At 35.3% G+C, this 21,595-nt stretch overlaps 1 protein-coding gene across 3 annotated transcripts in view; it reads right to left on the bottom strand.

The window, feature by feature from the left end:
- The window catches only part of LOC123527023 (carotenoid-cleaving dioxygenase, mitochondrial-like), a 32,518-nt gene that overhangs the window by 9,272 nt on the left and 1,651 nt on the right, over positions 1-21,595 (bottom strand). For 2 of the 3 annotated variants that reach the window (XR_008367131.1, XR_008367130.1), the window contains 14 exons: positions 21,049-21,119; positions 19,787-19,909; positions 19,341-19,476; positions 18,936-19,077; positions 17,947-18,085; positions 17,325-17,536; positions 16,152-16,263; positions 15,666-15,823; positions 14,865-14,970; positions 14,327-14,427; positions 10,946-11,057; positions 7,047-10,725; positions 4,918-4,988; positions 3,159-3,281 (listed from right to left, as the gene is read on the bottom strand). Coding sequence is in view for 1 of the 3 variants with exons in the window: in XM_053523619.1 (XP_053379594.1) it covers positions 14,327-14,427; positions 14,865-14,970; positions 15,666-15,823; positions 16,152-16,263; positions 17,325-17,536; positions 17,947-18,085; positions 18,936-19,077; positions 19,341-19,476; positions 19,787-19,909; positions 21,049-21,112 (1,293 nt within the window). In the remaining 2 variants the exon portion in view is untranslated. Of the gene's footprint in view, positions 1-3,158; positions 3,282-4,917; positions 4,989-7,046; positions 10,726-10,945; positions 11,058-14,326; positions 14,428-14,864; positions 14,971-15,665; positions 15,824-16,151; positions 16,264-17,324; positions 17,537-17,946; positions 18,086-18,935; positions 19,078-19,340; positions 19,477-19,786; positions 19,910-21,048; positions 21,120-21,595 lie in introns of those variants that run through there. The other variant, XM_053523619.1, reaches the window with a different exon arrangement.

Below are 21,595 nucleotides of genomic sequence, written 5' to 3'. Positions count from 1 at the left end.
CAAGATCTTATGGTGACACAAGTTTTGTGCAAGTTTGATTAAATTCAAATCATAAATGAAGCTGCTATTGTGCAGACAAGGTCAAAATGGCTAATTCTGGCCCTTTCAGGAGCCATAACTCTGGAACCCATAATGGAATCTGGTAAGTTCAAGAAAAGAACCAAGATCTTATGGTGATACAAGTTGTGTGCAAGTTTGGTTAAAATCAAATCATAAATGAAGCTGCTATTGTGCAGACAAGGTCAAAATAGCTAATTCTGGCCCTTTCAGGGGCCATAACTCTAGAAACCATAAGGGAATCTGGCCAGTTCAAGAAAGGAACCAAGACCTTATGGTGATACAAGTTGTGTGCCAGTTTGATAAAAATCAAATCCTAAATAAAGCTGCTATTGTGCAGACAAGGTCAAAATAGCTAATTATGGCCCTTTCAGGGGCCATACCTCTGGAACCCATAATGGGATCTGGCCAGTTCAAGACAGGAACCGAGATCTTATGGTGATACAAGTTGTGTGCAAGTTTGGTTAAAATAAAATCATAAATGAAACCACTATCGTGCAGACAGGAAATTGTTGACGGACGCACGCACGTCCGCACGGACGGACTGACGACGGACGACGGACGAAGGGTGATCACAAAAGCTCACCTTGTCACTATGTGACAGGTGAGCTAAAAAGGGTAGCAGTGGTCTAGTGGTTAAGGTGTCGGCCGATCAACCCGGGGGTCGTGGGTTCGAGTCCCACTGGGGTTACTTCTCATATGACACCAGTACTGAGTTTTCCAGGAATCGTTCAAATAAGCTTACAGCTTTCATCAAATAAATAAGTATAAACTAAAAAAGAAGTCTCAATCTATATTTATCAAGCATTTTCATATTTTGGATTATAGTGTCCAGCTCTTACCGCAGAGGTCACTGATTTGATCGGTACCACCTTAGATGCTACCCTTTGATATTTTCGTTTAAGAATTCATTATCTGCTTTTGTCTTCACAACTGATCTGATGGCTTTTGTAAGTTTTAAGCTGTCTTTTAATTCAGACATTTACATTTAGTTAGCATAGACTATCAAACAACATGCAAGGTCAGCTTTTAACGAGAAATGTCGAGTATTCCCTCCCTTGATTATTGATTGTGTTAAAGCAATGCCTTCAAATTGGATTGTCTCCCTTACATTAGCTACAGTCGTATCATTCATAGCTCATATCAATAATTCTGTGTCATAGATTTTGCATTGATCTTGATATTGCTTTGGGCAATACATTGAAATAAAGCTCTCATATTTCTCCATAGAAAGCAACAAAACTTTCTGCATTTGGGCCGTTTTCAATATAAGTCATGTTGTTTTATAGAAATATTATTTCTGTAAATACAAAAAACTTCTGTAAAAAGCACATGATACATTATGTTGGTTATAATATTACGAAATTCGTGCTTTCATGTAACAGAAAATGAAGACATTTAGATAATTTTCTTTCCTTTTGTTTTGAAACTTTAAATTCCGCCATACATTGAAATCCGAGGATTATTTTATATACGAGCTTTCCCGAAAAAACATGTAGGCCCTACAGCAATTTTCTTCGAGAAAAACGAGACTCATGTGGAGATACATGTGTTTCCATTTTGTTTGAATGCTTTTGTCCATATAACAGTACTTTTGTTTAACTTTACATGCCTAGACGTCAGAAGTGCGGAAGTTAGAAGTAGGAAGTAGGAAGTCAAGAAGTTGGAAGTGAGAAGTGCAAAAGTTAGAAGTCAGAAGTGGGAAGTACGGAAATCAATTGTCCCTCCAGGGCTTCCATACTTCGCCCATATATTAAACGATTTTCCTTGTTTTCCCTTAATGCATACATGCAACTTTTCTGCGCGAATTTATCAGTCGAACTGAAATTTGTTGCTGTTCTAACATGCAGTATGCATCATTGGTTATGTTTATTTGATTTTGAAGATAGGATGACCAATTATATGCATTGCTTTCCCAATTGATGTGATAAACTTGTACATGTACTTGTGGGAAGTTTAAATAACAGCGGAATAGGCGTGAACCTAATTAAAAACTTGTCCGTATGTTTTACTGATGGCCTAAATGCACACACAAAGGGCCTTAATATATATAAATAAGATGTCGTGCGCTCGAGATAAGATGTTGATCGCACAAGTTGAGATGTTGATCGCTCAAGATAATATGTTGATCGCTCCAGATAAGATGTTGATCGCTCAAGATAAGTTGTCGTGCGCACGAAATAAGATGTTGATCGCTCAAGATAATATGTTGATCGCTCAAGATAATATGTTGATCGCTCGAGATAAGATGTTGATTGCTCAAGATAAGATGTCGTGCGCACGAAATAAGATGTTGATCGCTCAAGATAAGACGTTGATCGCTCGAGATAATATGTTGATCGCTCGAGATAAGATGTTGATCGCTCAAGATAAAATGTTGATCGCTCGAGATAAGATGTTGATCGCTCAAGATAATATGTTGATCGCTCAATATAAGATGTTGATCGCTCAAGATAATATGTTGATCGCTCAAGATGATATGTTGATCGCTCGAGATAAGATGTCGTGCGCACGAGATAAGATGTTGATCGCGCAAGATAATATGTTGATCGCTCAAGATAAGATGTTGATCGCTCGAGATAAGATGTTGATCGCTCAAGATAATATGTTGATCGCTCGAGATAAGATGTTGATCGCTCGAGATAAGATGTTGTGCGCACGAGATAATATGCTGATCGCTCGAGATAAGATGTCGTGCGCACGAGATAAGATGTTGATCGCTCAAGATAAGATGTCGTGCGCACGAGATAATCTAATCTTCAAAAAATAACATATGTCCTAAACATACCACCGTACCTTAAAGCTTTGATGTAAATTTTTAATATTTTTATTGCAGTAAGTGATTTTTTTTAAATTCAGACTTAATTTTCGTGACGGTAAACATTGCGAAAAACTTTGTGCGTGGTTCTTGTCTAACTAGTTTGTATACATCACGGTATAGGAAATGGATATTGAAACGGGAAGAAAATGTGTAAGTGGTCGGGTAGCTCAGTCGATACAGTATCGGAACGGAATTCCGAGGCCCGACGTTAAAGTCCCGGTCTTGCTGCACGTTTTTCTCACCCTGTGACAGTTCGTGTGAAAGAAAGTAGCATACACACCTATGTGGAACCTGGTGAACATTGCTAGAGCATCAAACAGGTGGTTGTATTTGTACTCGCCAATATCGAACATACCCGGCCCATTTCTATACAGACTACCACATATCCATTCAGGAATATCTCCTGTAAAAATGAATTCACCTTTTGTCCATTGATTCAAATAGTGCAACAGTTTAATATACGTTTAAGACAGGGAAATTACATACTTCAACTTTCTTTTCTCATTTTTCTGAAGTTTTGTGGATACCATGAAAACTGCTCTGTTTTAAATATCATTAACTTTTGAGGATTTTATTTTCAAAATTGGGACAGAAGTGTATATATTTTCCATAGATGTAGCCAGTCCCAAATGCTTGACTAGTGCGTTTTCACGTTTACTAGGAGATTTAGAAATTATATATATAATATATGATAAACTAGGCTCCTAAAGATCATGTATAGGTCCGAGCATTTTTGCCTAATGGATAGCTCCTATCCTTTTAGTGGTAGGGTTATGTACTTCTACCAGTTATATATTGTACAGTTATATTGCAGTGCTCGACCACTGATTAGTAGGCAGTGAAAAGAAGTCCACTTATCTCAATTTTGTATACATAGTGATTGCTTATTAAAACAAATTATTACACTTGAAATGATACTAAGAGTAAGATTAACAATTTCATAAAATACCTTTTGTCACAATTATGACTATATTCTTAAAGAAATATGTATTGAAAGTTTAAAGCCCTTATTACAATAAAATAGTATGTTATTTTTAACAAAACATCCTCATTGACGAATAATGGTAACTGAACAATGAATTATAACACATTTATTCACTGTATATTTAGATGCTGGCTTCCAACCACAAAACCAACCATTAACATGTTTTTTCTTTATACTTTGTAGGTAACAAAATTCTGTCGTCTGGGTCTTCACCATGAAAGTCTTTCCCGATTGATAAAAGGATTGCAATGTATGGTTTATCAATTTACAAATTAACATGAAAGAGAATTTATTATCATGTTACATTTATTTATGTTTATAAATATCATTATGTTATGTTATAGTATCAATATAATATGAACTGGAGATGCTTTTGAGAAAAGCGCATGTCTCCCACAACTGCCCCTATCAAAAATGTCTAGTTTCTCTTGATGGTTTAGACGAGTAGATCCAATTAGATGGTCTGGACGAGTGGGTCCAATCAGTAATTCAAGGGCCATAAATCAAAAGTGCCTGGGCGGATTTGGCTAGTTATCGAACTTGGCTAAGGTGTTATGGCCAAATACATTTTATTCAAGTTTGGTGAAGATTGGATGAGAAATGTTCGACTGAGAGAGTAGACAAGAGTAAAAAGGCCGATTTTTTGATAATTCAAGGGCCGTAACTCCAAAATGCCTAGACAGATTTAGCTAGTTATCGAACTTGGCCGAGGTCTCATGGTCAAACACATTTTGTTCAAGTTTGGTGAAGCTTAGATGAGAAATGTTCGACTTAGAGTGCGGACAAGTGTGAAAAGGCTGATTTTTCGGTAATACAAGGGCCATAACTCCAATACGCCTGGACCGATTTGGCTAGTTATCGAACTTGGCCGAGGTCTTATGGTCAAACACATTTTGTTTAAGTTTGGTGAAAATCAGATGAGAAATGTTCAACTTAGAGTGCGGACAAGGTTTGTGACAGACAGACAGACATACACACAGACTGGAGTAAATCAATATGTCTCCCACACCACTATGTGGTGGGAGACATAATAAATCGGACTTAAATAATATACCTGTAACTGTCCCTTCTACTGGCTTTTCATGCTCCTCTTTGATAGTCAGGAATAACTTGTGCATCTTCTCTCTGACAGGTAACGTTAATATATACGTATATACAGTTTATATTCACATAAATGAGTTGTCATACGCTAACAGGACGCATCTACCATATTTTATTCAGATTTATTACTGTTAAATTGTTTTTCCAGCAGCAATCACTGACAGGCAGTTTCCCAAATGCGTCCTAGTGAAATTATTACACCTGACGTTTAACCGCCCATCGTGCATAAATAGTGTTAAAACACACTTTTGCTATAAATTATCTCTTAATTAAATCTGGTAACAGTCAGCCATTTAGCCGGTTATTAACATTTTAACACTTTCTACAGGTTTTAAGTGACAATGTATATTCATATTGTGCTTACGTATATGTCACGCTAATTGTCCAATAATTACGTGAACCAAGGTTCAGGGTTGAAAAACTAGTATTAACGATCGATAAACCAGGTTTTCCGAATACTAACCTATATTATCGAGCGAAAACATAGGATAACGCCGTAAAATTATAGTTCACGCTCGTAAACGTAGATTCACGCTTGTAAAACCAAGTTCACGGTCGTAAACATAGGTTCCCATTCGTAAACTATGGTTTACCAGCTTGAACATAGGATAACGACCGTAAACATGGGATAAGGACCAAATTCGTAGTTCAATCGAGAAACCTAGTTTATCAAACCGATATATTAGGATTTAAAAATCAACTGTGAATTTCGGGCGTGAACATGGGTTTACGGCCGTGAACCTATGTTTACGAGCATGAGCCTAGGTTTATAAGCGTGAACCATAGTTTACGGGCGTGACATGTATGGCAATTGTCCAATAATTACGTGAACCCAGGTTCACGGCCGAAAGCCTAGGATTAATGATCGATAAACTAGGTTTTTGGAACGTAAAATCATGTCAACATATTCTTTCGAGCGAAAACATAGGATAACGTCGTAAACCATAGTTCACGCTCGTAAACGTAGGTTCACGTCCGTAAACCCAAGTTTACGGTCGTTAACATATATAGGTTTACATTCGTAAACTATGGTTCACGCTCGTAAGCACAAGAAAACGACCGAAATTCATAGTTCGATCGAGAAACCTAGTTTACCGGACGTAAACCATGGTTACGATTGATATACTAGGATTATGAAGTCAACTATCAATTTCGAAACTTGGGTATACGAGCGTGAACCTAGTTATACGTTTGATAAACTAGGTTTCTCGAACAAAACTGAATTTCGGTCGAAAACATAGGTTCACGTTCGTAAACTATGGGTCACGCTCGTGAACCCAGGTTTACGCCCGTAAACATAGGTTCTCGCTCGTAAAATTTAAAGTTCAATCGAAAACCTAGTTGATCGAACGTAAACATGGGTTCAAGAGCGTAAACTACGGTTTACGCCAAATATCCTATCTTTTCGCTCGAAGCTGTAGGTAAGTAGTCGATAATCCTAGGTTTCTGACCTAGAACGTAATTATTGGATAATTGGCTTGCCGTGAACCCTAGTTTACGGACGTGAACCTATGTTTACGAGCGTGAACTAAACTATGATTTTCGGTCGTTATCCTTTGTTCACGCGCGTGAACCTATATTTACATTCCAAACCCATGTTCACGGTCATAAACCCAAGTTAACGGCCGTTATCATAGGTACGTTCGTAAAGTATGGTTTACGCTCGTGAACCCAGGTTTACGCCCGCAAACATAGATTCAAGCTCGAGAACTTAGGATAACGACCGAAATTCATAGTTCGATCTAGAAACCTAGTTAATTGAACGTAAAACTGGGTTTACGAGCGTAAAAATCTTAATATATTTTCGAACGAAAATATAGGTTAGTATTCGGAAAACCTGGTTTTACGTTCGAAAAACCTGGTTTAACGACCGTGAACCGGAGTTCACGTAATTATTTGACAATTGGCATGCTATATACGTATACATGAAAATCGTAACATACAATACCGTATGGTAAATAATTGTTCATATTTTCAGGTATGCTATATATTTAAATAGCTCTTTTTATTTACAGTTAAACATTTACAACGTCATGATACTAAGCCTTATGATTTTTTTATCAGGCAAAATATGCAACTTACCTTGCCTGTTTAAAAAGTAAGTGTCCTCTTATCCGTCAATTAAATAGCATATAAACATGAATGTAAACTGAACAAAAGTAATGTGTATTTGAACATTTCAAATGTATGTTGACCAGAAGATAACAAAACATTGTATGAATAGCAAGATATTATATAACATAGATATACCGATACAAATTTGATAGGAGTGTGTCCCGTGTTATTAGCATTTACCTTGCTAAATTTGTATAATAAACTTGTCCGCCTTTCAAATTGGACAGTATTTTTAACTGTTAAATGGGGTGCTTACCAAAAGACTCTGACTAATTGGCGAACAGTGCAGATCTTGATCAGACTGCACGGATGTTTATTGTCGGTCCGGTACAATTTCTCCTTCTTTGCTGTATAGTAAAACAAGCAGTTTTGAACATGGATTGTTAATTTCACAACAAAAATTGCAGATTTGACAGCTCTGTATTTCTAAAGAGTAATGCTATCCCAGTCAATATATCAAACACAAAAACACTATCATCTACGATGAATGTTTTTTGCTACACATCAAAGTATTTAGTCCATGTTTATATTTCCCACTCACATCTGTCATTGCCGCCATTCTGAAAAGATATTGCGATGATAGGCAGTGCGGCCTTTGACCTTGAACTGATAATGACGAAAGTGGCGTTCTGTACATCTTCTCATCATGGTTAAGCCCTATTGTGATGGGGTCAGTAGATCAAACGTGAATGTCATAGCTACCTTGAGACAAGAAATAGTTTCCCCTTTGAATGTTTGACAAACATACGTCAAACTTCATAGGGTGATTGCCTGTGGTCCGTAGATGACCCTGTTGTTTTTGGGTCAGATGGTCAAGACCAAGGTCAGAGTGATTCCGAGACTGAAAACGGTTTTCCGGTCAAAGATTTTTTGTTTTTTTGTTTGTTTTTTAAATATGAAATTAATGAAATATATTCAAGGGGTTTTTAATTTGAGCACAAATAATTATTGAAAAACAGAAAATTAGCACTAAACTCAATTTTCCTTAACACTTAAGATTATTACGCGAAAGAACGAGTGCATATTTCACGATGCAAATCTGATAATCTTTTTATTACATACACATTCTACACTAATATTAATTATATAATTGATATGAAATTGTTCTTTAACCTGTGTAAAATTGAGAATATCGTCGTTAAAGGACTTTTAAACGCAACGACATGCATGAAATCGACGTCACAAATGACGTCACGTACCCGATATGAAATTTGAACGTCAATATGGAAAACTAGTGACGTTTAAACGGAGTTGATAGATGAGTATGATAAAATAGGGTTATTATAACAGTAGACTGTTCTGGGATGCAGTATTCGGCTGGAGTGGATTTTGCCAGATCGGATCTCACGTGGCGCGCAAGCGCCGTGTGTGATCCGACCTTGCAAAATCCACGAGAGCCGAATACTAAGTCCCAGATCTAGCTACTGTTATAATGACCATTTTATTATATACCTTTACCATTTTGATTCTTGTTTTGTTCTTGAACGAAATCTTCAATGTTTATCGATATTAAATGGAACTTAGTGAAGATTTTATGTGCGCTATTTATAGAAATGTGTCGGGTCATGCATATTTATGAAAATAGACCGGCAGTATACAACACGGAAGGTACAATTCGGAATTTAAATGTAGGGTTAACAACATCTGCAGAATCCCAAGGGATTGGTTGGTGCACGAGCCCGTAGGGCGAGTGCACCAACATAGCCCGAGGGATTCTGCACATGTTGTTTCACGAAACAAACGTGTGTTATCGCTATTCTTGCATTAAACACAACTAAAGTGCTGGAAATATCGAAAAAACAAGACTATTCAGCTGACATTAGCCGATCGAAGTCGGCCGTTTCAGGTTGTTATGGACACACGTTTTATTTATGCATTTCCAGAGTCTACAGAAACAGTGCATATTTTACACATGTCGAACGGACATTCTTGATGTGGTAATTTCTTTAATATTAAATTATGTAAAATAAGTATGACTCCCCCTTTTCCCGATATATCGGTAGGAACGTTAGCTTTTAGAGGCTCGGAATTATGAGAATAGGGCATACACGGCATCCTGTCTTTACACAATTTGCAGGTGAGGTACCGACAGAACACAATTCTGCTTGGTTTAACTAAATAGTCTGTCCCTTACGCTTCTTAAATGTAAAAATTATCGTTTAATAGAAATTGGTATCGATACCTATATTCTTCATATCGTTAAAAATGAAATCTCTAGGCCTATAACGTAGAAAATTTTGCTTTGCACCCCACCCCATCGCGATCAAAGTTTGATAAACACAAAAGTTTGAATTTTTCTAACATCGAAATAATCAACTTAGATTGGATTTATAAACTCAAACATGGTTGGTGAGATCTACAAATAAGTTGAAAAATATATAATAAATACCTTCTGTTCATCAAATGTTCATTAACTATGGAAAAATCTCTCAAACTTAACGCTTCGTCATGTTTGTGCTTTACATTACACACCATCACTACATCAGTAAACTGCATAGTTGTGTAAAGTAGACACACACATTTTTTAAAAGGTTTAGTGTAAGATTTAAAGTTAGCATGTCAACTTTCTCGACTCAAATAAATTTGGAAAACGAAATAATGTTTTTGTAAATGTTGTTTGCCTATCATTTTCAGGGATTAAATCGCGGCGTGTAAACTTACTTTGAGTCAAATGCGCGTAACAATACAATAATACGGAACGTCAATGCAGTCGCGTATCAAGAGAGGCAGCACTTATTACAAGTTAAAGTAAAGTTAGGTTGAAAAATGATATTTTTGATAAAAATGCAGATGAAAAGATTTCATAAATCTCGGACCTTTCGACTTCGGCCGAAATTGATTCGGGATCCATAATTTGCTTACGTTGGACACCCAACAGCATATTCAAAACGTTCACCAACAGCGCGTGCTCACGAGAATTTCCTTGTTTGTACACGTTTTTCCCCTGTTTGTGCATGCCCGAAATCGGCAAAAAACAAACGTTTTATGCAAGAATATTTGATAATATCTGATGTCTGTATTTATTGCACAAAGTGATACATAATTGTAATTAAATCGATACTGAATAAATGTTAAACCCGTTTGCTCTTTTAGCGTTTGACTGCTCTACTCTTACAGCCTTCACTTGGAATAAATTGTTTTTCATTCTTTCCAGAAATAACAGTCCACTTTCCTAGCAGTCTTAAGTTACCTATATCTAGAACTTAAGATGGAGACAACTGCACGTTGTCAAATTCATTGTCCTTGGTTATGTTGATTTGCAATTACTTACACAACTAAGAGAGTAAACTACATATACAATTGGTCACTGCTCCTAGAAAACAAACGGTAAATCACAACAACAAATCATAATACATATATTTCAAGACAAAAACTGATATAAGAATAGTTCAAGAATATGTACAGGAATTATTTCTGGAAAAGGTTATATTAGTCTTGAAATGTCTTAAATATTGATATTCTAAAAATTCTGTTTTGCCATTTTTTCACTGATTTGTTTTAAACAAGCCATGGAAGCCATTCGTAAATCGCGGAATCTCAAACTCTGCCCTCGCAATTTCTGTCATAGATTTTGCATCCAACACCAATAAGAAGGCGTTCTTCCCTTTGTCGAAGTCAGAATTGTTCACAGCGGATAATACCACACCTAGAAGAGTATGTTCAAATTAAAAAGGATAAGAAATAAAAATGTTTCAATGTGTTTAGTAGGCTTGAAGAGCAGAAATAAAGAACTGAGGTCGGATATAAATTAGATAAAATGCATTTCAATAAGATCTTATTTAGATTGTAAACACATATTGAATCTTGTCTTAAAATGGTTATTGAATATGTATTTGTTTTGTACTGAAATAAAAAGTTCAAGTTACCATCATCTTCATCTGTACCATTGGGATTAGGTACAAACACTGGTTCTGATGGGTAACAATTGTCTTCGCTCCATTCCTTGAATGTTTTTGTGTTGATGTCAATCTTCATAACCTGAAACATATCTTCGTTTATTATATATACTTATAAAATACTGGTCGGTCTACTGACAGGCAAACCAAACAAAAATTGTTTTATTACGTTATATAAGAACGTAATTTTTACTAAACCTAGCAAATATATGTTGAATATTAAAGAACATAGTGCACAAACTGTCAACCAGCGATTTATACGAGGAGTCATATAATAAAGTACAGTCGAAGGAACCATTTTAAGGGTTTGCAAAACATTGAAACATATGACATGTTTGACCCTTGAAGCCTAGTGGTCAAAATTTCAGTGATCATGTACACGTATGTGTTGATTTTTCCAAAATCACTATAATTGTAATGCTGCATTAAAAAGGATGATCATGTATATTTCCGTTGATGAAGTATACCAACTTTTGTATGGAAATTGTAGAAGCAGTTCAAAGAAAGTTGTAAGACTTTTAAATTAAAACAAGAGCGCCGTGGTTGGGAGTATAAAACGTCTAAAGCATTGTGCAATATTATTATAATTGAGCCGTGCCATGAGAAAACCAACATAGTGGGTTTGCGACCAGCATGGATCCAGACCAGCCTGCGCATCCGCGCAGTCTGGTCAGGCTCCATGCTGTTCGCTTTTAAAGCCTATTGGAATTGGAGAAACTGTTAGCGAACAGCATGGATCCTGACCAGACTGCGCGGATGCGCAGGCTGGTCTGGATCCATGCTGGTCGCAATGCCACTATGTTGGTTTTCTCATGGCGCGGCTCAATTGTCAAGTTTGAGAATCATAGGTAAAAGTATTCTAAAGTTACTTGTCTGAAAATAAATTGCAACCAGACGAGTGGATGACCAGCACCGACACTTAACACGTCCATCTTAACTCTTCACAAAGGAGCACAATGGGGCAATGCCTTGGGACGGTCAGTGGCAAAACTTACACCAGTTTAGGGTGCACCTAAGTTTACCCAAACTTCAAACTGAGTTAATATCAAAGATTTCTTTGTTCATCTGAACAGAGAAATTTTAATGGAATTATTTTTCACTGTATACAAATGTACTATGTTGATACATTTAAACATAGTATTTATGTTTCATGCTCATTTTTGTCTTGTTCTGTTTAACGGATACAAACGGTATGTCTCATTAAGGGTATTCATTAACCATAAATTGATTTAAGGTATGTTAGTTGTTTGAATGCAATATTCACGTTTGTTTCTCACATATACAGGAGCTTTTTTATTATTCAGAGCAGACTTATTGTAATTGTGTCTTTCAAGTCCCCTTAATGACATGTATCACTGTATCAAGGTATATCAATGGAATTAATGTCATTCTATTTAATACTGAGAATATAAAAAAAAAAATAGTAAAAAAGGTAGACACTTTAGAATAAAAGTCTGATAATACACTTGTTACGTTCACTTTTTTCACTGTATAAAGTCTTATAAACTCCCCTTCGGTAAAGTTACAGCTATTCCTGATGCAAAAGAGAAATAACTCTTTAGCATGATTCAGGGCAGAGTAATTGTAACTGTGCATTTCAGTTCCACTTCACAATATTATATTAAAGTCCCTATGTTGGTTATTCTTTTAATTATCAAACGTGTGAGAAATTAAATAGAATAAGGAAGGGAGACTTTTGTACATAAACAGTCAAGAGTTATTTCAACTTAATCATGAGTTAACAGGTCTATGTAAAATTCCAATCACTGGTTTTACAGCAATTTAAATCCTGCCAATAACCACTTCTAAAGTCCAAAAGAGGGAATGATTTTGTCAAGTCAAAATGAAATAGAAAAATTGGAAACTACTAATGTTTCCTGATATGACAGAAATGAAAATGTTGCTGGCTTGGTTTAATTGAGCCCGTCTATGCCCACTAGCATTTAGCAGTTCTCATCATTTTTACATGTTACAAGTACCAACAACAATTTAGAGTCACCCGCAGACGTTTTCATACGGCGGTTTACATGTAACTTTAAATGATATGCAAATTGCAATGATATGAAAAGCGGTGTATGGTCTCCATTTGAAATAATGACCTGGCCCTAAACCAGAAAACAATAAGCAGAACTAAACAAACTGAAACGTACAGAGATATCTGAGGTTACGGAGTCACAAAAACTGCTAAAAGACAAAATTAAGCATACAGTTCGTATGGAACTTGACTTGACTAGAGGTTTGTACTATTTCATTATGTTTCCTCCTTGTGTTTTATTAAAGAAAATAACATTTCAATGGCATTTTCAAAGTGTTACATATGTAAAAGTGAAATAATTATGTAAAATAGAAGTCAGAATTTTGGGAACTTATATATGAACCTGTTCTATGATCCCCACATTGTCAACCTGTTTCGGAGTTCAATACATTATCTCCATTTTTGTCAGATTTTTGTTGTTGAAAAATCACAATTTTGCTATATTTTCTTAGAAAAGAGGGAGAATAGTTTTGTCGAAAATAAAGGCAGAGTTATGGACGTTGATTTATGAAACAATAATATGATCTTTAAGGTTTGTGTGAGTTAACAATCAAATGACAGACTAGGTTTCAGATATATTATTTGTCAATTTTTGGCCATTTACAAAGTGATAAATTGACCTTTTGAACTTCAGACGTAATACTTTCATTTGTTTCATAAATATTCAAAGAAAACAACAGCTTTGTCGCATTTTCCAAGTCAAAAAGGGGAATAATTCTACCAAAGTAAGAGTTATGGAACTTGGCGTGTAATTTTAAATTATGGCCTCAAAAAGCCAGAGTTATGGGACCGGGTATGTGAATTTGCTTTATGATCCTACAGATAAATTGTGAGTTTTACATGATATCTGTACTGGTTCCCTTGATGGCATAGAGCGGAACGGAACAGGGACGCAGATGCAGTGATTAATATATACATAAAAGTAAAGTATTTGTTTATTACAATGTCAGCCCTTCTGATAGACTAGCCACATGACTCACGAACATTCATTTCTGCAAATACTAGACAAAAGGCAGAAAAGCTATCAATAACCGTTCTTTGACTAGCTGACGGCTTACAAAACAGCCACTTCGGAACTTATGTCGATTAGGTTAGAACATTCTACCTCCTGTTCCCGGGGCGCGGTGCCTTAACCACAAATCCATGATGTAAATTGTACGAAATAGACCTTAGATAATTACCTCAAAAATGTGATACAGTGATTAGATAATTTAAAACATATATCTATTTTTAATCGGTTTTTATCAGTATGTTAATGTTAATTACCAGTTACATGTACAAATTAACTATATTCCATATGTAATTGAAATACTTACTGTATTGAAATGTTTTCCCTTCGGATGCCATCCTACCCCGTACACGTATCTATATTTCTTGCCATTCACTCGGGAATAGTTTATTTGTGGAAACTCCATACCTTAACAAACATTTGTACTAGTATACAGTCCAATACAGTAATTGGCTTAAAACTTTTATTAAGTTTTACAGATTTAACTGTGAAGAAATTTTAACACTTTCCTTCATTTCAAAGCTTTTATGTACATATCATCTCTCAAGGAACCAAACAAAACATCTACACTCGAAAATGGTATTACCAGTAAGTATTTAAACTTGAATGTTTTAGTGTGCAGCATAAGCGGAACAATCGTTCAAACATAATTACGACCTTCCATACAAAAGAATGACCCGAATGATAAGAAACATTAAAAGCATTGTATTTAATATCATTAAGCAAATCTCTTTTAGCTGTATAAATAGTAATTATTGCACTGAGAAGAGAGAACAGACAATTATATCATATTGCTATAATAAATATACACATTTGTACCAAAAGTATTAACAGATTAAAGTTACCTGTGTTGGCAAGAGTTTCATAACTACAATGCACAGTGTCGTCTGCTGTCTTTTCTGCTTTGGCTTCAGACTGTTTTATTTCCACCAAGTTCTTATTCTGTGGTGTCTGGATATATATATATATATATATATATATATATATATATATATATCCACAATATTTTGTAAAGTTCTAGGATTCGCATATGGAAGATAACACATTTTAATAGAAAAAAACGAATAAATATTAAGAGAAAAATTCTGCTTAAGAAAATCTATGAAAAATATCCTTTTGAAGCATAGAACACAATCTAGCAAAACAGTAGCAGACAATGTTTGATTGGTTCTGTTCACGATAGGTATTGAAATGTGAACAATCCCTCACGCCCCATAGTACTGGCATAAGCGGAATTCTATCATAATAGTAAATGAATGTTCTCACTGACTTCAAAGGACCAGGAATGATAACAACACTGACTTGACATGCATTTGCCTCCGGGTACCCTTATTTACAATTACATTGACTCAAATATGATGATACGCATGATACTCTTACTTACTTGTCGCTCTTCTATATTGACGTCATGTCATTGTGAGAGGTACAGTACCTTTGATAAGCTTGTGTTTAGATTCTAGGCTAGTCAATTTTCTCTGTCGATTTTTTGTAAGAAGTTTCAAAGTATCAAATAAAACTTATGCCGCTTCAGAAAGTACAACTTTTGGTTTAAGGTAACTCAGCAAAACTTAAGTGTTGGGAGGCTTTGAAACCTTCCTAAAAACAATTCATATCTTTCTCTACACTGTTTTTATAGTACGATATACCTTTTGGTCAACGTTTAAGGGAAGAACATATCGGCGAGGTTCTGGTGCGTCAAATGTTCTCCATTTTGCCTCACATTCTGCCGAGGTTAGATCTTTCAGATATACATAGTTCAGTGCATCTTGGGAAACAACTGCACATATGTCCAGCACAATTTGACCTTTCACGAAATAAACATTAGAATGTTTTATGAAGTTTCAATCACCTGATTACAATATTTCTTTCCTATAGATTTTTGTCAATATAAACTACAAACCCAACAGCTTTTTATTTATGTTGGTTTTGTCTTGCACCCTGTAAATGCTTATCAATATGCTATCACTACTGAGATATATTAACAATGTTTGCTTCATTTGGACATGCTTTGCCAAAGTTTAGAATTACGGTACACAGAAACTCTAAATATCATGTCTAATTCACATATTGAGCAAAATGATATAAAATACAGAACTATTGTAAATTGTTCCAAGTGGATTAATGCATCATACCATTCTCCTCGTAAGCGTTTATATGATGAAACACCATCAGCGGATCTGCTTCATATTTGATATCCGGGTTGACTTCCTCGCCTGTTTTCTTGTTTATAATACGAAATCTTGTCTGAAATTCGCATGAAAGCAAAGCAAAATTTGGAATCAATCAGCCAAAATGTGTACAGATCCATCTTAAATTTAACAGCACTTTGTCTCATAATTTTTCACATACCTTATATGGCTGAGGAACGCACATGGGTAAGTTTCAGACGAACTATTATTTTATATAATTATATTTAATCTGTGCGCTGTTTATACTATGAGCAGTTTTTACTATTTTCATTTACATTATTATTTAGAAATACATAAGTTGTCAGATATCATTATACCGCTTGAAATTAACCTTTATTTTCAAATACTGCCTGAATTCTTCTTGATACATCATTTTATATCAGCGTGAAATCTTGCTTTGTTATTGATTTGATAAAGTGAATAAGAGTGGTCTTCTTATGGTCAGATTTCCTCAGAAGAATAACTGCAAATATGAAGCTATGCTTAAGAATAATTTCCTTTTGTAGGGTTTCCAGGCTCGGAATTTTGTTAAATGATACAATCATTTTTACAGTAATTTAGTTACCATTGAGAAGAATTAACATAGGTTACTGATTTTAAATACGCGAGCGCCAACGCGACAAAAATAATCTACAAACACTAGAACAAGACAGAAAGACAAACCATAATTCGTGCTGGTGCGTGCGCCAAGGCGAAATGAAATATTTCGCGGTTTTGCACTGGTTTGTTACACATCCGCACGCACGCAAATGCGAAACAAGGAAACATTTCATTTCATTCCGATGCCTCCGCAAAAAAAGAAAATGTTAATGAAGCGCGCATTAAATAAAAAAAAAATTTGTTTTGTCGCGATCTATGTTCTTTTATGTTCAGTTTTTAGTTTCGTTTTGCTGCGTTTTGACGCAAGCTAATACGACACACAAAACATTCCAAGTTTCGTTATAACTCACCGAAACGAAATGTTCTACAATAGTAAAGCACCAACGCGACAAAACAAAATGTTCTTAATCAGCCTAAATCTAAATGTTTTTATGTACATCAAAACAGCTCTGTGTCAAGCAAACGCTCTACGTAACAGAATGCGTGGAAAACGAGCAGTCAATGGCAAATGTTTACCTTAATGTTAGAATACCAGTCGAGGGAATTACTCATTGGGGAGCCACGTAGTTTTGCCGTCAGCAATTTCAGTAGATTCAGGAACATCGGTTGTTCAACATACACATAGTAATTCTCCGTCATCCCGAAACTGTGTATGTAGTTTATGCTCATTTTCCCAGACGATTTTATTGATGACATAACCTCTCCTTTCGGAAACTCGTCGGACTTATCTTTCGAGGGATGAAAAGATAATACAGTTGCTTTGATAACATATATTTATGGTAAATTATTTGAAATAAAACATTCTACGTCTCTTCTGCACGATTATAATGGCCAGTAATTAACCACGAGGTACGAACACTACCTCCCTGCAAGAAACTTATAATTCTCTTAAATCAGCTGATTTTAGGCGATTGGGTTAACTTGTGAACAATACATGTAATTGAGTCCATACAATAACATTAGTTAAAATCGATTGCAATTAACTTTCCCAAACTGTTTGGTTTTACTCGATTGGCATGGTCAATATAATATTTCTAAATGAATAAATTTCGTAATTTTCAAAACATTTTGGCACTTTAAAATAAACGTCACGCACGTTGTATACACTAATTTTAACATACATTGTATTTTGTAATACCTTTCTTTGGAGGAATCTTAATGATACAGATTTTTGGACCTCCTTTGAAGGAGTTTCCGATATTGTGAACTGTTCCATCGGCGTCATAATGAGGATGAGCAGTAGCTGTGTTTACCGCCACATGATCAGTCAAATCTACCTGTAGGTATACAAGTATAATGTTAACACTAGATACCATTTTAATCTATGCCGGGATTAAGGCAACACTGATCAGTCATCTTAAACACTTTGCTAAAATGATATGTATGTGCTCATATTGTCATGTAAGTGTCTTGTGAATATAAACTGTTGTCTCTTGTAACAAATATTCAAGTGTCATATACCTTTAAATGGTGAACGGTAACTGGTATTAAGTGACCATTAACTGGAATCAAGGGACTATAAATTAGTGTATAGTGACAATTATCTGATGTCTAGCGTCCTTAATCTTAAACCTGCCATTCATTTACCTTAGCCTGCTGGCGGCAAGTGACCCTGCCTTTGCGACCAGTGCAGAACAAGATCAGCCTGCACATCCGTGCAGTCTGATCATGGTCTACACTGTTCGCTATTCAGTCAATAAATTTTCAGTGAACACCCCTTTGAATAATAAGTGGTACGGCCCAAACTGAATGATGGACCAGTCCATTTTAAAAATTTAGCAGGGTAAAGGTTAACTGATGTATTTTGGCATTTATGATGTGTAGTGACCATGAACAGATATCTGGTGACCTTAACCTGCTGTCTGATGACCAGTAGTACATGTGCCATAATTTATAAATTAAGCACTTCATTCTGATGTACATATAAATGTATAACTATTTAGATAGATTGGAAAGTAAATATCGTTTATAAACAAACGGTTTTCAATATTCTTTAACCTATTTCCAGATTCTAAACAGTGCAACTAAGCTGCCGCTCTTGATTGAAATGCAAACGTCTACCTTTACTGAAGGTGCCTCATGTGTCATAACTCATGTGACACTGTATTCCTAGATTTCATAACTTACCCTCTCTAACGTCTCAAGAGTAGTGGGGTCTACTTTCCTGATAAAGTTTGTCTCTGTAGATGCATACAGCTCGTCTTTTAAGGGATAGATGTTGACATTTGTGTTATCATTTCTTTCGTCTAAAGTGAAATAGCTTAGGAATCTAAAAGCAAATTAATTTGAGAAATCAGACATTTACCCACTATATCCTAGACAACACCGAGTAAATCTGATGTGTTGAAAAAATTGGTCGAAAAGATTTAAAGAATTACGATGAGAGAGTGTATGTATTAAAAATAAATAATACTACTACTACTGACAAGGTCTCGAGCTTCATCCGATGTAGCTTCAAGACGTAACAAGTACATACACTTTTAACAGCTTTAGTTTAATTACTGATACTGTCTAATTTTTAATAAAATTTACCTCTGAAAAATGTTTTGACAAGGATCGGGAACAGGCAATGTGCCGAATCCATAGATAACAATTCTTTGAGCAGCTACATTCTTTTTATATGTCTCGCTTTTCAAGAATCGATTCTGGTAGGTCACTTTTTTGTTTTCTACAAAAGATATAAACAGTTACTCTAAAAATATTTGCTTGAGTTTAACCTTGCTGCCTCGTATGTATTACATTTTACATAACATTTTATCACAAGAAGCTTTAACCGGACAGATGTATCCAGATGTCATTGCCTTTTCTTGTTATAAAAGGGTAGATTTCCCGGAAGCACAAAACACCCTAAGTATAAGTTTAGTATGTAAGATTCAGACTATAGTTTAGTGATTTAAAACTGACGCCTTGCCGGTATTGTAGGTAAAAACAATTTGTTCACTTCTTCTTTTCTAGTAATTTTGCATGAAATCACCTACCTATGTGGAACCTGGTGACCATTGAAAGAGGATCGAACCAGTGATTGTATTTATACTCGCCAACTTCGTACATACCCGGACCATTTCTATACAGACTTCCACATATCCATTCAGGAATATCTCCTGTAAAGCAATGTAACATTGTGTCTCTTTAGAGCAGGAAAATTAAATAATACATCTATTTAATGATTTTTCTTTTAACGTTTGCTTGCACCACAAAAACAGCCTTTTTAATCTGATAACTTATTTTTGAAATTGTATCATGTTGCTTGAATGAGTTTAGTGGGTTCCAGAGATACAGCCAGTCCCAGTGGATGAGAAAGCAAAATTTAACTGGAGTGGCAACTCCTTTTAAACATTCTTAATAGAAGAAAGGGCGTTTGTGCATATACACGTTTGCTTGGACGTTTTACCAATTTAGAAACTATTCAAAATATTTTTGTAATAAACTAGGCTTTTGTGCCTAATGAGAAGCTAGTATCAAGTAAAAATGTACACCCTGTTAGATATTTATCAAACATTCTACTATTATCTAATATACAGTTAAAAGTTCACTTATCTCAAATGTGTATACATTGTATGTGAAAATAAATTGACAAATTATAAAATTTGAACCGACATTAAAAAGTAAAATATTAAAACAGATTCCCCGAAAGCCTAGAGCACTCCAAACACAGTCAGGGAGCAACGCATCGCACAGTAGACCAGCAACAAAAATATACAAAAATGAGTAAGGGTAAATGAACGGCTTTGGGTAGGGGGAGGAGTAGGTGTGCGACAAAGCAATGATGAATATTCATCAGGTACTTACACTAGTTTTAACGGAATATCTTTTTTCATGGGTTATATGATATTTTTATCACAGAAAAGTAGATTTGAAGTTTCAAAAACTCATAACACTAAAAAATTTGAATGAGCTCTACCGTAGTTAACACCTGCACTAATGGATAATGTGAACTGAATACTGACTTTTGTAATGATAATCGGAAATCGCCGTATAATTTCGTATTTTTTGTCTGTTATTTTGATATTCTTCGGCCGTATAATGCAATGATTTCCCTACCTACCGGAGAAAGCAGAGATCACCCACGGATAATACGTTAACACACACTACATTAACACACACTACGCAGTCATTATAATTTGACCGGATGGGATTAAATTGTTTGACAATGGTCCGGCTGTTTCAATTCACAAACCCAAGCTGACAAATTGTAAAATGCAACTTTATTTATATCTTTGAAATTATCTTAAATAATTACCTGTAACTGTCCCTTCGACAGGCTTTTCGTGTTCGTCTTTTATTGTCTGGAATAGTTTGTGCATCTTCTCTCTGACAAGAAAATTTAATATACAGATATAGATTTATATAAATCAGTTGGCGCACACTGAGCTATTGCAGTTCTCGTACGTTTATTGCAATTTATCTCTGTTACATGTATATTATTTTTTTCCAGCAGCAAACAGCTTGACGAAAACTGGTAGACTAATTTAAAATCTCTGACAATAAAGCAATGAATCATGTCCATGTGGGGAGGAATATAATAGTAGGTTTGAGTATGTACTAGTCGTTCCCATTTAATTAGAAGGGGTTTAGGGCTTCACATTATAACATTTTAAACATCCTCAAGTAGAAAGTACGTCAGGATGTAGTTTGCCTTGGATAATGCATGCAGCAAAATGTGCATTTATAAACTAACTTCGTATGTAGAGTTACTGCTACAAATAATAATGAATGCCTTGAAATGTCTGATGGTTGCGGGTTTTTGGTAGATTTATTTTCTGTTTAAATGCCAGTCTATGAATACA

The sequence above is a fragment of the Mercenaria mercenaria genome, chromosome 14 (genome assembly GCF_021730395.1).
Source record: "Mercenaria mercenaria strain notata chromosome 14, MADL_Memer_1, whole genome shotgun sequence".
Classification (NCBI taxonomy): Eukaryota; Metazoa; Mollusca; class Bivalvia; order Venerida; family Veneridae; genus Mercenaria; species Mercenaria mercenaria.
Note: the sequence above shows the minus strand (reverse complement) of the source record. Positions and strands in the feature narration are given on the sequence as shown.